General features: G+C 32.5%; 2 protein-coding genes across 5 annotated transcripts in view; one reads left to right on the forward strand and one right to left on the reverse strand.

The window, feature by feature from the left end:
• The window catches only part of LOC142344200 (uncharacterized), an 84,679-nt gene extending 73,801 nt beyond the window's left edge, over positions 1-10,878 (forward strand). For all 4 annotated transcript variants that reach the window (XM_075395742.1, XM_075395740.1, XM_075395741.1 and 1 more), the window contains exons 6-7: positions 8,965-8,986; positions 10,627-10,878. In XM_075395742.1, the coding sequence (XP_075251857.1) occupies positions 8,965-8,986; positions 10,627-10,829 (225 nt within the window). In that variant the 3' untranslated portion in view covers positions 10,830-10,878. The remainder of the gene's footprint in view (positions 1-8,964; positions 8,987-10,626) is intronic.
• A 2,301-nt stretch (positions 10,879-13,179) lies between these two features.
• Positions 13,180-15,913, reverse strand: LOC142345114 (uncharacterized). The gene is made up of 3 exons (XM_075397200.1): positions 15,814-15,913; positions 14,832-15,104; positions 13,180-14,480 (listed from the first exon to the last, which is right to left on the reverse strand). The coding sequence occupies exons 1-3, from the start codon at positions 15,911-15,913 to the stop codon at positions 13,180-13,182; spliced, it is 1,674 nt and encodes a 557-aa protein (XP_075253315.1).
• Between the last annotated feature and the right edge of the window lie 636 nt (positions 15,914-16,549).

A 16,549-nucleotide genomic window follows, 5' to 3' on the forward strand; every position in this document is an offset into this window, starting at 1 on the left:
ATGGCATAATAAATTATAATACTATTAGTGACTATTATATTGTATTAGATAAAGATAAAAATGTTGTAAATAATTCTAGAATAGGTGATCGGATAGAATAGAGTTTAAGGAAAAGGATTATAATATACTAAGTAGTTATTTAACAGATAGAATGTTAGAACCAACACATATTAAAACAAATGAGTTAATGTTCTATTTTGAAGAATGTTTAGACTTTAAGGGAATAAATAAATCATTTAATTTTTATAAAACATATACAAATATAAAAAGTGTATTTATTGAGATACATAGTGGAGATGTTGCTATATTTGGGGTAATTAGTGTATTAGGAATTGGATATAGTTACTAACTATCAAAAATGTGGTAATATAAATGATAATAATATTAATAATAATATTAATAATAATATTAATGGTATAGATATAATGGATAAAGATAAGGCAAAAACTAACTTAAGAAATGGTAAGATGATGCCAATAGATTATGGTTTGACTGATAAAGACAAAATTGATCTCAATGATCCATTTAATATAATATATATGTTAGCTAATAGTCTTGTATCCATTTATCTAATTATTGTTTTTAATTTTAAAACTAAAAATGATGATAATATGTAGAGAATGTAAAATTGAAATTGATACTAGTAGTAGATATCCAGAACATGAACTAATGAATCATTATATTAAATTACATAATAATTTTAGTTGAAAGATTATCACGATTAAAATAATCTATATAATCCATAATAATCCATGTAATCTCATCTAATCTCATGTAATCTTTGTAATTTGTAATCATTTTTCTTAAATATTGTCAGAAATTTGGGATTGATTACTATGTGCCCTTTTTTATGTTTATTAAGAGAAAATCTATTTATAACAATATAACATATGGGACATGAATTTTTTTGAGAACAACAATCTTTACATAAACCACCAGTTTTTTCAAAAACAATCTATATTCTTTTCAATTTTACATAAACAACAAACTCTAGTTGTTTTATTATCAGTTTCATTAGTTTTCTTCTTAATATTAGTTTCTGTTTTTAAGTCATTTTTATTTTCAACTTTTATCTCATTTAAAATTTCTGGTTTTCATTCATTATTAATGTAATCTCTTAAATTCTCTATAATATTATCTTTTAGACTATTCAAAACCTTATCTAAATCATCTGTATCTTTATCTTTATTGTTATCATTATCATTATCACTAACATTATTATTAACATCAATATAATCAATATATCTATGTACTGATGTTATAAAACCTGTACTATTAACTTTACATTTATCCAAACAGTGATAACCACTATATTTTCTATGCATACATTTCATACATCTTTCAACTAAAATTATCATGTAAATTATTATAATGATTCATTAGTTCATGTTCTGGTTATCTACTAATAGTATCAATTTCAATTTTACATTCTCTACCTATTATCATCATTTTTCGTTTTAGAATTAATAACATTAATTAGATAAATAGATACAAGACTATTAGCTAACATATATATTATATTAAATGAATCATTGAGATCAATTTTGTCTTTATCAATCAAACCATATTCTATTGGCATCATCATACCATTTCTTAATTTAGTTTTTGCCTTATCTATATCCATTATATCTATACCATTAATATTATTATTAATATTATTATCATTATTATTACCACATTTTTGATAGTAACTATATCAAATTCCTAATACACTGTTTACACCAAATATAGCAACATATCCACTTTGTATCTCTTTAAATACAGTTTTTATATTTGTATTTATTTAATAAAAATTAAATGATTTATTTATTCCCTTAAAATCTAAACATTCTTCAAAATAGAACATTAACTCATTTGTTTTAATATGTGTTGGTTCTAACATTCTATCTGTTAAATAACTACTTAGTATATTATAATCCTTTTCCTTAAACTCTATTCTATCCGATCACCTATTCTAGAATTATATACAACATTTTTATCTTTATCTAATACAATATAATAGTCACTAATAGTATTATAATTTATTATGCCATAATTATAATGTTTAAATCTATATAGATTAGAATCAATTTTAAACTGCTCTTGTACTCTTTCAAAGCATTGTTGTGAACTATTTAAAGTAATATAAATAGCTGGGGTGTTATCTCTTGCTTTAGTATTTAAATCTGTTACAGTATGACCTACACATAATATTATATTAATATTGTGATGTCTACCTTTAGAATACAATGAGTCTATAGCTGGTAACCTAATGTTTTCTCCCATATCATCAAATATAATAAGACTATTAGCAAAACTATCTAAATTATCTAATAATTTTAAGTCATCGAGGCCATATACAATATATCCCTTCCACTCACTACCATCAATACAGAATACATTAACAGTATCATACAAACCACAAATTTTTTTATAAAAGTTGTTTTAACAGAATTAGATGGACCATAAATTATAAAGTTATGTTTATTATATTCTAATGGTTCTGGTACAACATTCCTATATCCTTTGAATCTCTTCCCTAAATCAGAATAATTATCATAATTCCAATAAGCAATTATAATAATGAATAGCAACATAATAAATAACGGGAACGCAAGTAACATTTTAATAGGACTAAACTTCGATATTAATTTTTTTTATATGTTCGCTAAATCTTTCTTTCGTATAACCAAATATATATCTATTGAGATACAAGCAAATCCTACAAGTGTAATGTTTAAATCTATAGTGAGAAATATGTTTATTTACTTTACATTTTTTACATATTAAATTTTGATTGGGATCTTTATAATGTATAACCATATGATTATGTGTCTCTCTATATGTTATAATTTCGATACATACAAAACATGATAAAGGTTTACTTTGGCACTCATTACAACTCCAACACCAAGCTTTATTTTTACATTTATCGCATTTAGTACGAATCATTTTTATAGTTTTGAAAAGATATATAAATAATATTATTTCAAAATTTGATGAATAAAAATGAATGTGCAGGAAAACAGCGGGAACTTTCTATTTGGAAATTGACAAGTCCATTCTCAAAGTGAGAAAGTTCAATTTGGAAGAAGTCATGTCCAATCTGGAAGTGGACAAGTTCAATCTGGATGTGAGAAAGCTCAATCTATTTCTACTAGCATGGCAGCCCAAATGTTACAAAATAAAAAAAAACCAAGGGAAGAAATCAAACCAGTAGACAAAGAAAGACAAAAGGTAGAATTAGAAAAACCTTTAAAATCAATCAGAATGTTTAATCAAATAAATGAAGAGATAAAAGAATCATATGATAAACAGGATGCAAAATTAAAACAATGAGAAGAAGATATGTCTGAGTCATTGCGAAAGGTTGAAGCAAAATATTATCCAGATTTAGATCAAATTAAAGATAGAGAATCACCTGAAGACTTAGATCAATCTAAAGATTCAGATTCAGATAGAGAATCATCTTCATCTGATGATTTTGTCTATGTCCATCAGCCTAAAACAAATAAGTTTAAATATGAAGCTTGCAATCAAGAGTTAACTCAAAAGATTTAATATAGGCATAATCAATCACTTACACATAAAAAGAAAGATCGATTATATAATAGAAATAAAATTATTGAGAGTGCTAATGAGGGTGGAATAAAAGTTACTAATGAAGATATAGAACAAAAGATAGATAATCAGTATCCTGAACTAGAGGGAATGAAGTATTGTGATAGTTGTGATATGTATCTGGATAATAATACTGAATAAAATAAACATATAGAAACATTAAAACATAGTAATAATGTAGGATTAGTTAATGGGGAAATAATAAAGAATGGGAGTAAGTTCGAATGTGTAATATGTAAGACTACTCTGAGTCAATATAGTGTGGATCAACATTTAAAAACAAAGATGCATCTGGATAATGTTAAAGGTAAAGATAAGGATATAGATAAGGATAATATAACTGAAGATAGTGGTGAAACATGGTCAGAGACCCATAATATAACTGAAAGATATTGCAATATATGTAACACCAGATATTACAACAAAAATGAACACAATGAATCAGATGAACGTAAAGAAAATGTTAAACAGAAAAAACTTGTTGATAAGAAGTGGCGTGATAAAATTAATGAGTTGGGATTTGATCATAAAATGAAGTATAGTCAAATAATGATAACAAGTAGTAACTATGAAGATCCTAAATTCTTGAAAGTATTAGAAGCCATGTATAACATACATCCCCATTTCAAGTTTAACACTTTTGATGTAGTAAAGTATGCAAAACCTACAAATGATAAGTTAGAAGGAAACGAATTCACATTTAGGTTAATGACTAGACAATATAATGGTCCATATGACTTGAATATGTTGAATAGTGAACTGGAGTCTAGAATGCAAGAACAAGAGATGAATAAATCTGGTTGGAGCACGCAAAGATTTGTTAAAAGAACTATGTAGATACATAGGTTTTTTTCTACTGGTGGTTGTACTACTGAGTTACCATTCACGTCTAAATATATGCTTAATATACATATTACTGATAATAAATGTTTATTGTGGTGTTTAATTGCTTGTATACATCCTGCATCACGTGATCCAAATAGAGTTAGTAAATATAAAAAACCAGAGTATATTAATGATATAAAATTGCCAAAGCTTCCACCTCCATGGGGAACCAAGACGGGAGGTCCTTATGATTATTATCACTTACAGAAAATACAAGAACTTAATAAAGATAAAATATTATTTAATGTGTTTAATCTAAATAAAAATAAAACTATTAATCCTTTATTAATCAATCATAATGACCCTAAAGGATGTAATATATTATAGTGGGATAATCATTACTTCCTATGCAAAGATGTATCATTCTTATTAAGAAAATCATCTAAACATAAATGTTATCCATGTCTAAAATCTTGTGTATCATTTAGAACAGAAGATGCATTAAATAAACATTTGGGTTTATGTAATACACAGAAACAAGTGGGAAGAAAAACATTCCATAAAGATGAATATCTAAAGTTTGATAAGTTCCATTATAAAAACAGAGTACCATTTGCTATGTATTATGATTTTGAATGTATAAAAAAAAACAAAAAACACATTCCTAAGTAAGTACACATTCCTAAAACAAAAAACACATTCATAAGTATGAAAGTTATTCCGTGAAGATATAGTTGATTGGTTTATAAGTAGAGTGAATCATTATAATAATATATTTGAAGATATATTTGAAATTAATATTCTACTTAATGATGATACTATTACTCCACTTACTACTGAGTGTTTCTATTGAAGAGAGAACTTGGGTAATGACATTGTTAAAGATCATGATCATCTAAACGGTAAATTTAGAGGTTACGCTCACAATAAATGTAACCTCCAAGCTAAGAATACATTCGTACCAATATATGCATTTATTTCTACTAATTTTGATAATCACTTATTTATAACTAAACTAGCAAAGAAGATTAGACTTAAAGTATTAACTAAAACTGATGAGATTTATATTGGTATTGATATGGGTTATACAAAAGCATAAGATATGTTTAGGTTCTTCCATCCATTTAGCTTAGATGCTATAAGTAAAATATTGAGTGATAAAGAGTGTGTAACATTAAACAAATTTGGGTTAGAGAGAGGTAAAGGTATATTCACATATGAATGGTTTGATAATATAGATAAACTACATGAAACAACATTACCACCTACCGAAGCATTCTATTCTAAGTTGAAACAAAGAGATATTACAGATAAAAAAATATAAGCAAGCAATAGATTGTTGGAATAAAACTGGATGTAAATCAATAAAAGATTATATGATGTTATGTCTGAAAACAGATGTATTATTATCGGTAGATGTATTTGAAAGGTTAAGAGATAAGTGTTTTTGGAATTTTATGAAATAGATCCTTGTTACACTTATGCTACTCCTGGATTAACTTGGTTATGTGGATTGAAATATACTAATGTTAGACTTAAAAATTATAAAGAAAATACAGTTAATATTTATGATACAATACAACAGGGTATTAGAGGTGGGTTAGCTTCAGTATTAGGTGATTGTCATGTAAAATGTAAAAATAAAGAAATAGATCCTGAGTATACAGGGAAAGAGAATTATCTAAAATACTTAGACTTCAACTCATTATACGCTTCTGCTATGGTTCAAGCTTTACCTACTCAAAGTATGTGGCAATGAGTATACACAATCTAGCTCCGAAAAAAATATATCTACACCATTGATGTAAAATACAATGATGAGTTGAAACCAAAAGACAAAAAAATATCCATTCTTTCCAGAAAAGACAAAGGCTTACATTGAGCAGTTTACAGACTATCAAAATGAAAATAAAAAAAAGGATACAAACCAAATGAGAAGTTAATGTTAAAGTTAACAGATAAGGTAGATTATGTAATTGATGGAGAGTTGTTAGATTGTATTTAGCTAGTGGTTTGAAGTTGGAAGATATTACAATTAAGCAGAAGTTAGAGGATAATAAGAGTGAGTTGTTAAAGCCGTATATTGATTTAAATATTCAGAAAAGAAAAGAAGCTAAAGCTAAGGGTGATAAAGTTGGAGATGTATTCTTTAAATTGATGAATAATGCCTTCTATGGAAAAACAATAGAAAATGTATACAATAAACAAGATGTAGAGTTAGTTAATGAAGTAGATAGATATATTAAATTAGTAGAAAATATTAGTTTTAAATATGTTGTAGAGTTTGATGATGATCTAGTAGCTGTACATAAAACAAGAGGTAATGTAAGTTAGATATGTTTAATTATATTGGTTTTGTTATATTAGAAAAAGCTAAACTATTTATGTAAAAAGCAATATTTGATTACTTTGAGAAAGAAATAGATTGTAGATATCATTATAAAGATACTGATAGTATATTTATAAACATAAATGTTCCTTTAGATAGTAAAAAGGAAACTGAAATGAATAAGATAAAAGATATTTTACATAATAATGAGTTAGGTAAGACGAAGGATGAATTACCTAATGATAATATTATAGAAGCCTGCTTCCTTAAAGCTAAAGCATATTGTTATAATACAGTGAAAGGAGAAGATGAGAAAAAGTTAAAAGGTATAACTAAGCTACTATAAAAAACCAAATTATTTTGGAAGATTATAAAAGTGCTATTTATGGGGGTGTAAGTAAATATGCAATTAATTATACTATTGATAGCAAAAGGCATCATTTAGAAACTAAGGAACAGTATAAGATAGCTACAGATCCATTTGATGATGAGGGCATTAGAGATAGTAATTGTGAATTTAGGTTCTATCAGTGAAAAAAAAACACTGACCACTGTGTTTCCACCGATCTCAGTGTTTTTGACTGTATACCCGTCACAGTGTGTCCCATATACAGTCTCACAGCAGGGATCATCCTTTTTAAGAACTGTGAATTTGGTTTTTTTTTATCTCACTTAGTTTTATAGCAATTCATCAAATCGGGAGACGTTCACTGGAGATAGTGAGGAAGGAACCCCAAACCTTCCGTTTGCTAAAGCAACTTAACTAGACTCGATGATTTAACCACGACGCTAAGTGAGACAAGAAATGATAGATTTTAAACATAAAAGAAACGAATATAGAGTAGTGGATATACAAAGGGAATTAGATTAATGTGTATATGGGTACCGTATCGGGGCTCTATGCTGCGGAGGTACCCATATACATATTTCTTTGATGGCATTACCTGCATAGAGAAATTTTCTGAGAGGCCGCAACAAGCAAGCCATGCACAAAGAGAAAATTTAGAAAGAATCTAAAATCCGTCATGATTTTAACTATATCAAAACTCCACAGAGCTAAATGAAGAAGTTCTGGGCCCAATTTTCAACAAAGCAAACAAAAATACCAATTCCTTGGATGTTTTAACATAACTTCTAGGTATCCTACCGCTGAAGTCTTTGGAAAACTCTTTGGAGGAAGATTAAAAGATTTTAAATGAGGTAACTAGAAATTTTCGACAAAGTCAGGCAAGATGTTTAATTTGTAAACTTTTGAAATGTTCTGCATAAACTTTAAAATTAACAATACTACTGAACTAGCTGTTTGTGGGCAAATTTGAGTAGCAGTTCAACTTCAAAATAAATTGTGCGGATTAGAATGGTTCCTTTATGAATTCATCATTGTCTGTTTTTTTATTTCTGGGAAAATATCTAAATTCAGAAACTGAACAGACAATGCTTTGAAAAATGAAAATAAAGTTGAAAGTTAAAAACAATCATTTATTTAATTACCATGATGAAATAAGAAGCAACAGTCAAAAACCTTTCAGAGGAGGTACATCAACATCACATATGAAAGCTATTAACTTTTTTTTGTCAAACTTCTGTCTACTTGCCAGTATTCGAGCACTGTGAGTTCGTAAAAATCTCCACCCAAATGTATATAAAAATCACATTCTTTTTTTCTACGTGATTTCGTAATAAACCTTGTCAACTAGATTTACATTCGCTACCACGATCAGATTAACAATTTTGAGAACACTAAAACGTAAGTGCGAATTACATGAGTGAAATGATGAAATCTAATTACTCGTGTTTGCATAAGAAACTGCAGCAAAAGAGCGCTGAGGGAAAAATGAAGAATAACTTCAATTATATTTGATAAATCCTTAAATGCTGTTCACAGCCACCCTTAGAGCACTCGCTGAAACGTGTACAACTAAGCCGTCAAGTAGACAGTAGTATAATAGTTCTGAATAGCTGAAAAACTTAACTAACAAACGTATGCTGAGGTTCAAAAATATGATAAAAAAGATTTCTGCTTTTAGATAATTGTTATAAATGCTTTTACTCGGTTTGCAGCTTCGTTTCAGTCCCTGAATAACTCGATACGATGATAAACAATCTAATTATATACACTAAGTGTTCTCCACCTCGTTTATATGATTCTTTAACGATTCCGCCATATTTTGTAGGCGAACAATAATTTTTTTAACCTGTGTCTGTTTTAGGGAGCAACTAATGCAAGCGCAAGTAAGAACTGTTGTCAGGTTAAAGAATTTGAGAACACCAATTGTTTAATTCTATCAGATTGCTTTCCGTTCTTTAAACATCTTTCTGAATTCATTGACTTGTGTTGGAAAAAATTAACTCTGAGCTGAATAGTAAAATTTGCGAAATTGATCCAAATTGCCGGTTTATTATAAATGAATGTGGTTTTCTTTTATCATCTTCTTTAGAAAAATGTTTGTCTGTAAAAAAAATCTGTCTATAAAATCTGTCTGTAGGTTCTCAAAACACTTGACAAGGTCTTATTTTTAAGTATCTTGATAATTCTGAAACGAGAATTATTATGTTATTAGAATTATTGAGAATCTTATCATATCTTACTCGATAAATATTCACCCGAGGCGCAACTTTTTATCATACAATGACTAATGAAATTTTACACAATGAAACTGTAAGAATCATTCAGAATAAAAGCTTCTTTTATAGAGTTTTTTTTTCATAAACTGCTAGGGCTGCTCATTTTTCATTATGTTCAGCAGAACAGAAGCAACTATACCCTTACCCGGATCATAGTCTCAGTGTAAATCAGCGCTGAATCAGAGACTTTCCATTCTGCAATTTAACTATGACATTTTTCTGATCATGTCACTTTTTACCATGACCAGAGTAAAAATCAGAGTAAAAATTTTTGAAATCTGAAAAAATTCTGTACAGCATTAAAATCAGAGTCTGATTTTTTCCCGGTCAGTGCTTTTAACATTCTGTCAGACCTATGGACAGCGGGGAAAAACAGAGGAAAAAGCGGGGAAAACGGAGGAAAAAGGCAAAAAAACATGTTTAAAAAGGATGGTATTTGGCTGGTATTTGGCTGGAATATTCACTGTAACGTGTCGTTACAGGCTTTTTGCATGCATTTTTGCCGGATCGGGAAACATGGTTTTTGATTTTCACGGTATTCGAAAATTTTAATTTAAAATTTGTCTCTGTTTTTCTATGATTTGACTCGGATCAGTAGATACTATAGAAAAAGTATGTGCAGAGAAAAATCATGAAAAAAGATGGCTCTGACTTTTTTCAGTACAGAATCTACCCTTAGTACACTCTGATTCAGTCCTGATTTAACGTTTTACTATTGGAAATCAATGAATCAGGACTAATTTACTCTGACACTAGGGTCCGGGTGGCTTCAGCGGTTTAGTATTTTTTTTTATAAAATTACATCAGAGATGCGCTGTATGCTTCTGAATCGAAAGTACATTTACTATAATATCAGCTTTAGTACAATTGCATTGAAAACAAATTAGGAATACCTCAACTTGCATGTGTTCGAAGAATGAAAAACCCACAAAATCACTAATGTTTGTTGTGGAAGTTTGATAACCATAATGAGATTCGAATTGTATAAAATTTCTGTACAGCTTCACTGAGATATTAAAATATTTCATTGTGGGGTTTACAAGTACCAACATTACCCAACAAGGATCATGTTGGGATATCTGTTGATTCACAAGTCACTGATGAGTTTCTTGTCTCCAGCTACAATAAAGGATTGAAGTATTTTAGCTGTTATGGTGTACTTTCGAAAATACCTGGCGTTTTGCTGAATGCTTAAAATTATTTGACTATGCGTAAGTTCAAAATCCATAACAGACAATTTATTCTAGGTGGCGAAGAGCTGGAGAACTCAGACAAAAGCTTTACTATGGTACATGGCCAAGTATTGGCATATTGTATTCAAGAGGTCTATTTTGACCCCATTAAGAGGACATTCCGACTCCCTTCTTCACATACGGATTCCACAGACGATGAGGCAGCTCCTGAGGATGACAAGAAAACGGCTACCACTAATCAAAATGCTGAAAATTGAAAGAACTGATGAATATAATTAAAAGAAGCGAGAAAACATTATTATAGAAGCTGTAGTATAAACAGGGCAAGACTTTAATATCTAGTCGGGCGGTTCACTGTTGAATTCCAACGTGTCGTATAAACTGAACTAACAAAAGATTCCAAAATTCACTTGACCCAGTTCAAAGGTCAAAGCTCAAAATTTGAAACATGCAGAAATAAAAATGTGAAATAAACAAGCTTGTAAAAACTTTAGCATTAAAATCGCTTCATTAATGCTCAAAGTTGAATTGTTTCAACTTTACGGGATAGACTATGGTACACTGTTCAGCATTCTAGTTAACGTCGAGCTAATTTTTTTCATCGGTTGCGCAAACGAATTTACGAGTAGTGAATTTGGGCTGACATATATATCAAATTGTACTGCTGAAACAAAGCTTGGAAATTATAATTAAATTTATGAATAAGTAGTGATGCGTCTTTCTGGGCAAACTACGGGGGGGGGGGGGACATAAGTGTCTTCCCGTGAACACAACGGGGGGGGGGGGGGGACACAAGTGTCTTCCTGGGCAAACTACAGGGTGGGACACTTTGAAATTCTTTCTCATTATTTCCCCTGCCATGCATGAAACTAATCTTAGGAAACCATTTTCCCTCCACTTGCGTGACTGGTTTGCCGCTTTGGGCTTGAAGCCATTTTAACTACCACCGCTTTTGCTTTGAAAGTGAATTCGTCATATGTCTGAGCCAGGGTACTTTAATCTTGTTTTGGTCTGGGCCCATTTCAACATTTTACCCACAATTATACAGATCCTACACACCCAATACCAGAATACGATTTCCAAATGCCACCAAGGCGAAAACGTTGCTTGTTGAACTGCTTTCTGTGTCGCTCCAAATTTTTAAATTCTAAAGATCTTTTTACTCATTTTGAAGAAATACACCCCAACAATTTTTGATATCAATGTGAAAACTGCAATCAGAAAATTTGGCGTTTAATTGACACACGATACCACCAGTGTGAAAATTCAGCAGTTATTGCGCCCCCTCTAATTATCCAAAACCCTGTTTTAAGGTGTAAAATTTGTTTCAAAGTTTTTACCCAGCAAAATGGTTTGACTAACTATGTTAAAAGTCATTCCCTCATAGAAATTATTCTTAGTCGTCGTGGAATCCCGATAAAACGGCGCTAGAGAAACCTTTTATTTGTCTTCTTTTTATAATAAAGTTTCAATTTTTACATTAATTTGTATTTAGTTTATATGAATGCTTTTTATAATTTATCCATGCACTTCAACTACAACTAAATGTAAGTTATCAGTTATCTTCACTGCTTGAATTGTATAATACTAGACGTCTGCGTTTTGGTGTTGGTTCTATTATAAGACTATTACTTGAAGATAAATCAGACATATCACTATTATTGCTTGCTTCGCTTTCAACTGCTTCCAATTCTAGAAAAGAATTGTCAAGGGCTGGCGGGGAAATTGCGTAGGGTTCATTCCAGTCAACAATATCTTGATCAAGCTCTCTTTCTGAATAATCGGGTTGATTGAAACCTGGATCGGGGGAGAAAAACTATTGTTTTCAGATATCACATTTTCCGGGGTTGGTTGTGAAATTGAGTCCAAGTTGCTTTCGCTTTCTGACTCCCAATCCCAATCATTTAATATAACATTGTGAAATGCAAATTCTCTAATATTTTTATGTCCAAATGGTAGGGAGTTTATTGGGTCGATGTAAAACTGCTTGTCACAGTAGGCCGAAAGCGCAAATCTGTTTTGTTCCAGTGTCATCAACTCATGTTTCTCTGATTTGATGGTCACATTTTTGACGCGGACAATTTCCCCGCTGCTCAATACTCTCTTGAAGACCTCGTGCTTTAGTTGCTTTTGCCCCTCAAGTGTTATTCCCTTTGCACTTTTCTTCCGACAGTCTGAAAGAATGTTACAATCAATCCATTTTCTACTTTATTCTATGTGCTTTCCTAATCTAGGTTTCAATGTTCCTGTTATATTAAAAAGACGCTTCCATGAACTTGGTTAGTTTCAAAACTGGAATTTGTTTTAATAAAAAATAGTGTTACACATACCCTTCGTTTGTATTGAATACATTTTGGGTTTCAAACCACAGAACTCTTCCATTACCAACCCTGCCAGTTCGTCTTTGAATTTGAGAGTTACCATATGATTTTCTGTGTTGTACAATGTGTTATCAGAAGGGTAGTTGGAGAAATCGAATTCTGTGTTGACTTCTGCTCGTGCTAGCTCCTCATACAAGTCATCAAAATCAACAGCATAGGTAAGTGAGTCCGTATCAGAGTATAAAAGTTCACACTTGAACCACTGTTTCATATTCTCGTAATGAAATCAAAACATGAATGTTTTTGAAAGATCCAGAATTGAAACACCAACTATTGTAGGTTTCACCCAGTTTATTTTTGTTTTTCTTGTAGTCACGACTGCCATGTTTTCATCAAAAATTTTAAAGGATTTCACGTTAAACTTATCTGTGTGCTTGAGGAGAGCTCGTTCATCTCGGACCAGGAAAGCGTTAACTCGATTTCGCATGCATTCACAGCACTTTCCAAAAGCAGAGTTGTTCATGAGAGCAATTTTGCTGGTTGCTGCTTGCCGCAATCTTGTGTTCAGTTCGATATACCTTGCCATCCACTTTGATTGTCTGAACTTGAGCACCTTGTGCAGTTTTGAAACTTTAAGGCCGTTTCGTTCATAAATCTTCAACGTTACATAGTGTAGTGTATAATCCTTCTTATCATAGAGTGTTTGAAGCAGTTTGTTGCACTTTGAAACTTTTGGGAGATGATATTCTTCCAAAAGGTCCAACTGGTAACTACCCAACCACATGCTGTCTACAGGTTCGCGGGTGGGTGCCATTGGAAAATCTTGGTGAGCATCGTGAATTGAGTCGGAGTAGTCCAAGTCGACGCAGACGATATATCCAAATTCAGCTTCGTCTGGAGTTTGCAAAATTTGTTCAATCGTCACTTCTCTGTCCGTCTGGAAGGAATTGAGTGGCAAGCAGAAATCCTTCATGATCCCGCCATAGGGGTTATTAGCATCTATGGTGAGACCATTTGTTGATTTTTGCGTGTCATCAAAACGTTCCAGATATTTGTTGTTTGGCGTGAACAATCTTTTTGTGTATACCGAGGACATACCACCTCGCAACAATTCTTCTGCTATATCAAGATGGTTGCGATCTGTGAGAATTTCCAGGTCGGGTTGACATATCTTCAGAAAGGCATCGCCCGCTAAGTGTGGTGCTGATAGATATTGAGCACAGTCCAAGCAGTACGAGTCCAGACAGACTGCTCGTAGCCGCTCAAACCAGCAGGTGAGCTGTAGGGTGACGACTGTCAAGTACAGATCGTGATATTCACCCGTGTTTCTACAATCAAATTTTTCGAAGATCAGCTTTGCTTTTTCGTAGTCAGCTTCGGTTATTGTCACTTTTCCTGATTTGAGTTTGTCGACCCAGCACTTCTTAGGCGGCAATTTTTTTAGCTTGAATTTTTTGAAGGTGTCCATGTAGGAGTAGGGGTAGAATCCTTTGCCGTGCAGTAGTTTCACATCATTTTGGTCGCAGTGTTCAAAAGTGTTATCGAGTATATCGAAACTGTCTTCAGGCAAAGACTGAACTAGTTTATCTAAAGACGAATGCATGAAGCGAAGAGAATTGATAAAGCGAAGTTCTTCGTATATGGGTATGACGTTTTGATTTTTGTTCACAATATCTTTGATCCAAACTTTGAAGCTAAAACTGATATAATTCTCATCAGTTTGAGGTATTATTGAAAACTTATTGTTAGGGTTGCAGTGATGAAGACTCTTTACAACATGATGCAAGTCATATCCTGACAAGTTGTGTGCGACGAAGCTCTGTGTTCTGCGCTGTAGGTTACACTTTGAGTGAGCCCAGCCAAGAAACTGATTTGAGAAATGGCCGTGATCCAAGACTTTTTAGTTGTCCGCAGAAAAACTAGTTTCACATATCCAACAGTGAGTCGCAAGCTCTTTTGCTTGTCCAACTGCTCCTGTGAAGTACCTGTGTTTTTGCTTTTTCTCGTAGATATCCTTTGCCACTGTCTCCTTTTGCTTCACAAAGACTTGCATGCAATCTTCACCTCTGTACAGATGGAAGAACTCCAAATTTGGACTTCCATGTGAAATAGCTACATAACAGTAACCGCTCGGAATGTGTTTGTCCAACACAGGTGTCCCTGATGTCTGCGGGTTTTGTTCAACTGATGATACCGGAACAATGATTGACTCTAGGTCAAAATAGACAACCAGTGGAAGAGCTGTTTTTGCTTAAAATTTTTTGAAAGCGAGACTGTTGCTGTCCGGCTCAGGTAGCAGAACTTGACAAGTTTCGAAGTGAAAGCAAAGTTCTTTGTGTTTTTGAAGCGTTTCGTTGTTCGAGCAAACATGAAAACAGTTGCGACAGATTTTTGCGCGTGCATCAATCTGTCGCCCTTGCACTTTTCGAACTAAGTTTATCAGTTCCGTTATCAGCACGTAGTGATAACGTTCACCATCAGTTATCAGTAGGAGATCAACGACAAAATCAGAGTTGTGCTTTGAAATTCGGATCGGATACAAACTTTTCTTTTCGTATCGAAAAACGTTCACTTTTACTTCATTACATCTTTCAAACGCGCTTATTTTGTCAATTGGCATCGGCATCGGGAAATCTCCTACTGCTTGATGAGTTAAAGGGTTTGAGCGAGCGTATGTTGCGGGGTTTTATTTTTTTCCTGTACCGATCCCCAGGTTGCGTGAGGGGGCAACCTTTCCCCTGCAAATGGTAGGCAGCCGTGAAACAATACAAGAAACAGTTTGGATCGATAAAGTTTCCGATATTGAGCAGGCATTTTAGAGCGCTAAGTTCAGTTGGAAGTGCTATATAGGTTGATCCCCGAATAGGGTTGAATTTTGCAAATCGAATTTTGAGTTTTTCTACCTTTTCAATAATCCAACCACTTCCACTTGTGGCATACATTGAAACCACGTTGACAATATGCTGCACGGACTCAAAGAACTGCTCTTCGGAGAGAGCATCCGTGTACACAATTAGCATTTCAGCATTAGCGTAAATAGTTACGTGTTTTTCTTCTTCATTAATGCCCTTAGTGAGTGTAGTGCTTAGAGAAAGTTGAACTTTCTGAGGACCTTCGAGGTATAAGTTCCTTGATGTGATACCTCGATGAGTTCATGAAAGACAACACGTCAGTGTGATCATTACCTTCAATCTCATAGATCTCCAGAGCACCTCGAATGGCCGACTGTACTGGTACTGCTTGATTATTGCTTTGGCCTCTGTTCCAAACAGGCAATCCGTGAGCATTCTTCAGATGTTGATGAAAGTTACTCTGGTTGTTGAAAACCAGAGTGCAGTAGGCACACTGATTTTGAACTTCTCCACCGTGCTCCCGTCGGTTGTGTTGGTTCATTATCAGAATGTTGTGAGTCTCAAAACCACAAGTGCTACACTCCAAGTCTGGGAATTCCGGTTGAACTCCATGAACGCGCTGTTTGTGTCTTCGAAGGCTTCTTTTGTCGGCCAGTTCCTTTGCGCAAATTTCACACGGTTGAGTCATTTTTGAGTTTTTCAATTTTTTTCTTTCGAAAATTCAACTGACTGCTTTACTGAGAAAACGACTGAGCAAATGAAGTCAAATTGTAACAACAGTTAACTGGTACAATTAGAGGGAGT

The sequence above is a fragment of the Convolutriloba macropyga genome, chromosome 8 (assembly GCF_964194025.1).
Source record: "Convolutriloba macropyga chromosome 8, txConMacr16.3, whole genome shotgun sequence".
Classification (NCBI taxonomy): Eukaryota; Metazoa; Xenacoelomorpha; order Acoela; family Convolutidae; genus Convolutriloba; species Convolutriloba macropyga.